Source organism: Lygodium microphyllum, chromosome 21, assembly GCF_053477565.2.
Source record: "Lygodium microphyllum isolate KBCC chromosome 21, Lygodium_microphyllum_v1.1.10, whole genome shotgun sequence".
NCBI classification, from domain to species: domain Eukaryota; kingdom Viridiplantae; phylum Streptophyta; class Polypodiopsida; order Schizaeales; family Lygodiaceae; genus Lygodium; species Lygodium microphyllum.
The window spans coordinates 66,280,682-66,287,700 of NC_141155.1; the positions used below are offsets into that span (position 1 = coordinate 66,280,682).

Genomic DNA, 7,019 nt, shown 5'->3' on the forward strand with positions numbered 1-7,019 from the left:
ATAGAGAACTGTGTGATAGATTTGAGGATAGTAGATTTGCGCTGATGAATGTAATATGTAGTTCGTGTTTGCATAGTGTTCTTGAAGAATAAATGTGTGGAATGGCTATAAATCATGTCAAGAAGTTTCCTGCAGTAAGATAGTTGTTTCAGGCAGTCTGATGTTTCCCCGTATTTTCCGTTATGGTCTTGATAGGCCATAAAACTTTGGCGATCCTACTGGTTTCATGGGCAAAATTCTCATGATTTAGGCATTAGACATGGAACCAAATTTTTCATAACGAAAACTTCAAGATTTTTCAAGAATTCAAGGGGTTTTTGCCTTTTTAGCCAATTTTCTGCACTTCTACAAGTTGCAGGTATTAGGATATCCCTGCAGTCAAATTGTTTGAAAGAGGATATCTTGAAGTTCTTGTTCTTGAAGAATTCAATCTCTTCAAAAGTTCCAATGCTGTGGATTCGTTGCAGAATATTCAAGAATTTCAGGTAGTTACATGAACTGCAGGAGTTTCAGGCAGCCACCTGAACTGCAGGAATTTCAGGTAGTTACCTGAACTGTAGGAATTTTAGGCAATCACTTGAACTCTACAGGAATTTCAGGCTAGTTACTTGAATTATTGTAGGATGGAAATGACAGGCATAACCTAAATTGCAAGAAAGATGGGAGGAAGCTTGATAAACTTGAGAAGTCTGGTCAATAAAGGAGTTTCAGGAATTTTCAAGAAGTACCTATAAAGGAGTATTTCAGGCAGACTGAACTGCTTGAATTGTAGAAGTACCCTGAGTATTATAGGCTGAAGACCTATTACTCCATCATTGCAGAAGGAGGTTGGATCATAGCAAAGTGGATTCTTTTTCAAACTACAGATATGCTTCATTATGGGTAAATCCAAGAAGAAGGAAAAGAGATGCAAAGTTTGCTTTGAGCATGGGCATAGTTCCAAATGCTGTCCATATGTCCATGAGTCTTGTGAAAGTGGGAAGTCTTGCAAATATTTTTGCATGTTTGATCTATGTCAGTAGTTCCATGGTATCCATAAGAAGTTCTCTTTAGCAACCAAGAAGAGTTTCAGTTTAAGACTGGATAGAGCATGGGAAAAGCTGACTTCTTTTGAGACTGTACTTGATGATGCATGTGAATGGCATTATGATCATGAAGTCCAGAAGGTTAAGTCTTGCTTAAGTTTGAAGTAGGTTCAAAGATTGCTTATAGTAGTTGAGAAGCTCAAGGAAAAGTATTATGATGCATTGGATTTAGATCAGGATTCAAGTTCAAGTGATGATGATGATTGCTATCCTTTACCTATGGTTTTGCTAGAGATTGAGGCTGAGGGAGTTAGAGAGCACAAGAGCCAAAGTAGCCAAGAATCCTCTAGTGCCCTAAACCCAACACAGGAGCTTACCAATGGGAGAGTGGAGCATCACACACCTTGCATTGACAACTTGAAGGTATTTTCTATATTTTGGTCTTTTGCATACTGCCATAATCAATCTCGATTTACCTTTCTTGAAGAAGAAAGAATTGATGAAGTTATCATCAAGGGAGTTGATCAGTCTGTTGATCAAGAAGATTAGTTACATATTCAAGAAGATGTTGTTGTCATGGATGACAAGCATGAGGCTAATGTTTTTCTCAATGAGGATGCTATTCTGGATGATTTTCTTGGTTCTCTTACTGGTTTTGAGGAAGATTATGTAGCTAAGGAGTTAGATTTCACTGAAGAGGCTTTACAAGCACTTGCAATGCCACTACTACATGTAGTACAAAATCCATCATTTCAGGATGTATTTTTGCAGGATACATATATTTCCAGCATGTTGAATACTATTCCAGGTCATATCACACTTTAGCCTAAAGAAATTCAGCAAGTTACTACTCATGTAAACTCTCAAGTTAATTGCCTGTATGAGCAGTGTTCAGGACAGCAAGCCTTAGGACAGCAAGTGATCAGTTTTCAGTAAGTTTTCGAGCAGCAAATGAACAGTTTTCAACAATGTCCAGGTTTGCAAGAGCAGGTTGAAAGCCAGGAATTGCAAAGATCACTTGGTTTGTGCGGTTTCGATGATGATCTAAATGAGTTATGCTTTATGAATCAATCTTCAATTGAGACGATTCAATGGCTTTCTTCTGAGTTGGAAAAGGAGAGAAATGCAACAAAAATTGCAGCAATTGAAGCTTTGTCTATTATTCATCGGTTTCAAGTAGATAAAGAACTGCTTCAACAAGAGGTTTCTCATGCCAAGAATGCAATGGATTTGCAAGTTTCTCATTGTTCAGAGGTTATTGATGCTATTGAGAAAGTTGTTTTGCTGAAAGATAATGAATTTGCTAACTTGCATACTCAGTTGGCTTATTTCTGTATTCTGAGTCAAGATGTTATTCTTGAGGATCTGTATGCACAAACAGTTAATATGATTGATGAAGTGGAAGAAGATGAGAAAGAATTATGAATGGAAGCAAATCTTTCTGTAGTCCCTATCTTGGAGAGAGATGTTGAGGGCATCATCCAAGAGAATCAAGGTTTTCCCACAACTGAAAGGAAATGCAGTTTTGGAACAACAAATTGTTCATTCTGCAGTCCAAAACCTATTAGGTGAGCAGTCATGTAGTTTTCCTAACGATCAGGAACATCAGTCAGGCAATTTTCCTAAAGATCAGGAGTAGCCTGAATTTTAAGACAAGTTAGAAAATGAGTAGAATGAATTAATTTAGGACTCAATAACAAGTTATCCTGAAAATAAACTCAATAGGAAACCTAAAAATCAACATTCTACATATTCTAAGCAGATGGATAACTCTGATATGCAGGAGGAGGAAGGACAAAAGGTTATTCTTCAAGTTGAGCAGAGGTATGAGCACATTATGAGAGGATCTGTAAGAATAGTTGAAGATGAAGTTTGGAAGGTTAACCTAAATGGGCAGGAAGAAGGCAAGCCTATTATAATGAGTATTTATGAGAATGATTTTTTCCTTCAAGGAAATTTATCCATAGTGCCAATGTTTGGAATGGATGTGGATATCATGATTCAGAGGTATCAGGAGCAACCCAACATGATTGAAAATGAAGTTCCTACATAGCAAATTGCTTTTTCTACAATTTATGATGATTCAGGACAACATCCTAAAGACTTTTTGGTTGAGCTTGAGTTGTTTGAATTTCAAGGAATGGATGTGGATATCATGATTCAGAGGTATCAAGAGCAACCCAACATGATTGAAAATGAAGTTCCTACACAACAAATTGCTTTTTCTATAATTTATGATGATTCAGGACAACATCCTGAAGACTTTTTGGTTGAGCCTGATTTGTTTGAATTTCAAGGAAGTTTAGGGATTAAATTGGATAATTATTTCAGAATTTTGGATCTATACAACTTTATCATGAGCGCAGCAAGCAAAATCTCCAAATCAGGATATGGAAGCATCTTAGTCTATAGTGAACAATGTAGATGTGAATGATCAGGTTGTTGATATCTTAGTTCAGTTTGATATTTTTGAAGTTTTTGAGTATTCTAATCAGTTTGGAAATGAGTTTGAAGTGAGTAGAATCATGCAAGTACCTACAGTAGTTGATATCTATGAAGTTGATGCTATAGAAGGAATGGTTGATATGGGTCATATTAATCAAATTTTGAGCATGGCTACTAGGATATTGGATGAGTTAGATGACAATTTCAAAAGTATCTTGTGGTTTTCTCCATTAGGAAGTATTCAAATCCTTTACCTACAAGATTGGTTTTCAGGTTTACTGAAATTTTCAGGTTTTCAATAGATTTCAGCAACTCAGGATTGTTCAGGTTTGCTGGTAATGGCATAATTTCAATATGGATTGCAGCAACCTAAATCCCTACAATATGAATTTTTGCAACTTGAGTTCTTACACCATCAATCTAGTTTCATACAACAAGATATCATGTGGTAGTAGCCAAATCAACAAGAAATGCAGCAAGAAGTGTTCTAGCAACAAGATGGAAAACAACAAGTACATAAGCAACTTGAAAATCAACCTGAAAGTCAAGAGATATATGCTATATCAATTAGTATAGATGCAAAGCAATATTGTTCAGATGACATGGTGCATATTGAAGATCTGAATGAGTATGATGCAGATGCAAATGCAGTTCTGTTTTGTTTTCTTTTACATGTTTTCTTGGATTATCTTGCATATTTCTTTGGAGATGCAGTTTCTTGTTTGAAATTCAAGTTGTGTGGTACATTGCTATACATTAAGTATGATGTAGATATTGGAGTGTCATTGACATGTTTCTTGATTATTGTTTCTACTCTTTGCCATTGGAGTAGTGATTTATTGATTCAGTCATGGTTCTATATCTTTATTCTCTATGATGTAGTATGGATGTCATTGTATTTAATGAGTTCTCAGCCTTGGCATGTTTACTTAGTTGCAATTTTAATTTCATTGACACTTAGGACCAATTATGCAACTACACAAGAGGACAATGAGTATCCTAGAGGGGCTCTACTCATGGTAGCTCAATGTGGCTTGTTAAGAGGTGCAAGGCCTCTAGCAGGGTATAATTGTGTTCTTTGAGTTAGTCTTCATCATAGTCAATTGTTTATCTTTTCTATCATTAGCTGCATGCTTGTTGGTTCAAGTATTGACTACTGTCCCAATCATCCACCACTGGGTTGTGCTAGGTGTTAGGGCTCAGATTCCACCATATCTTTGCTATTTTATACCTTAGTATTTGTGTGCATGTAGGCTTGAAGGTTCAGTATATGTAAAGCAGCCTTTATCTTTCATATGAAGTGTTTACTTGACATTCAGGCACCTTCTTAACGTTCAAGAAATTGTATCTTTTGAGATCCTGCCTGATGAGGAATGTGATCTTCTTCAGGACAGTGCCAAATTTTGGTCGCGCTGATGTTTAGTTCTATTAATGTGTACCTGTTTCCTAAATATTTATGATGTCTATTTCAAGTTATTTGATTAGGAGTGGTCGTGATGATAAAGAACTGTGTGATAGATTTGAGGACAATATTTCTACGTTGATGAATGTAATATGTAGTTCGTGTTTGCATAGTGTTCCTGAAGAATAAATGTGTGGAATGGCTGTAAATCATGTCAAGAAGTTTCCTGCAGTAAGATAGTTGTTTCAGGCAATTTGATGTTTCCCGTATTTCCTATTATGGTCTTGATAGGCCATAACATAGCTCAAGTGCAAGTCGAATGTGAAGCTCAATATTCATCATAACACAACCAAGAATGTAGCATCCATATTAGAGTACATTTAACAAATGTTGCACGTATTAGACACGAAGTGTCTCAAATGCTTGATGTGAGAGATGACAGTGAAGGTCAATGAGACCAAGCTTCAATCTCAACCCAAGAGCATTCTAGAAGCATAACCAAGTATGCAACATCAACCATAGACATCCGTGTAGCATGCTGAGTAGTCAATAAGCATCAACGAGCAATATGCATGAAGTTTCTTTGCCAAAATAGATTTTAGCACTGCTTATTACAACAGTAAAAAAAACCTTTGTAAAATTGAGAAAATGAGTGCTCACATCAGTCGTCCAATAGCATTCCAATACATTTACATAGCATCCCCAAATGATCCGGTGTCAAATAGACATCAAGCGAAGCATAAGTGACCTCCATACAATGAGTAAAGAGTTGTCTAGAACTGTATTAAGTAAACTATCATAAAATGTGGCCTGATGGTTGAACAACCCAAGAGCTCCAACTAATGCCCACAAAATCATACCAAAGGTGCCAAGCATGATGCCAAGTGATTGCCCAAGACCGGTAGCAATGCCAAGAGCTAAATATGAGGTGGGATGAAGCAACTCTGATCATAAAAGGGGGCAGCCTAGTCAATGCAAAGCGCACTTACTTTTTTGGGCTCACTGTTGCTTGGGTTGATGCCAGTGGCTTTTAAGGGGCACTCAATGAATCTCCGAAACATTTCTAGAAAAGCTGGGAAGTAAGTGAATAGCAATACATACCACTTTAAGCTAAGCCATGGCCGCCATCAAAACTATGAATTGAAGGTATTCTCCACAAGTTGAAGCAATGTGCCTAGTTGGCTTGAGATCTTGGGAAAGATAGCTCTGATACCAGTTGAAGGGAGCAAGAGCTATGGTGGAAGGGGAGAGAGAGAGAGAGAGAGAGAGAGAGAGAGAGAGAGAGAGAGAGAGAGAGAGAGAGAGAGAGAGAGAGAGAGAGAGAGAGAGAGAGAGAGAGAGAGAGAGAGAGAGAGAGAGAGAGGATGTGTGAACTCCAACAGTCACAATGTGTGATAGGTCTTCCCTTTATTCAAATGTCACTAAAAGAATAAAGAATGAAGTGATAGTGATGGGCACTCACCACTTACAGTATACAAGTGTGCATGTAACTAATACATGGTGCAGATACTATAAGTGTAACAAATATAGGGGCGGCTAGGCATAGGCGCCTTTACCCCCAACACATTGATTACTAAAACTATGTGCGTACTCTTCTTGTCTTACTTAAAAGAGAATGTTGGAAAGGAAAACTTGCTTGACATGTGTTTTAAATGTCAAGTGACTCACAATGTCAACTACACTACACAATCAATCCACCTAAGCCTACCCAATGTCATATTTCTTATTTCTTTCAACAAAGGGGACATAGCTTATGACCAAAAAAGTGAAGAGAAGAGACTTCTTCCACCCATAACATCCTCTAGCAAGGGGGGTAAACACTTGCTCATTGGACCAATTAAAAACTTAGCAAAAGAAACAAAAGCCTCTAAAGTCCCCAAAGCAAACTAAAGCTTCAAAGAACAAGTGGATACCAAATATTGGGTACCAAAGAATGAAAAAATGAGCCTAGCTCCTACTTCCAATCTAGCCCTTAGTGGCATCCACAACAAGAAGAAAAAAACAATCACTTTGTTGCACGAACTATAGAAGAATGGACATGAAAGCATGGTGGTTGTTGAGATTGCAAGCTCAAGGCTATTATGTGAAAAATCGATGGCTCTAGTTGCCTAAGCTTTAATAGAAAACCCCTTTTGCACCTCAAGTAC

The 7,019-nt window shown here is 37.3% G+C and overlaps 1 protein-coding gene across 1 annotated transcript; it reads left to right on the plus strand.

Moving 5' to 3' along the window:
• Positions 1–1,601: 1,601 nt before the first annotated feature.
• Positions 1,602–2,450, plus strand: LOC148018092 (myosin-binding protein 2-like). Its single transcript, XM_087661546.1, has 2 exons — positions 1,602–1,833; positions 2,002–2,450. The coding sequence occupies exons 1-2, from the start codon at positions 1,602–1,604 to the stop codon at positions 2,448–2,450; spliced, it is 681 nt and encodes a 226-aa protein (XP_087517672.1).
• The last annotated feature ends 4,569 nt before the right edge of the window (positions 2,451–7,019 follow it).

Coding starts and splice junctions, on each gene's coding strand:
- LOC148018092 (XM_087661546.1), top strand. CDS start 1,602: ATGGATGACAAGCATGAGGCTAATGTTTTTCTCAATGAGGATGCTATT. Junction 1,834..2,001: donor CATGTTGAATACTATTCCAG/GTCATATCACAC, acceptor AACAATGTCCAG/GTTTGCAAGAGCAGGTTGAA.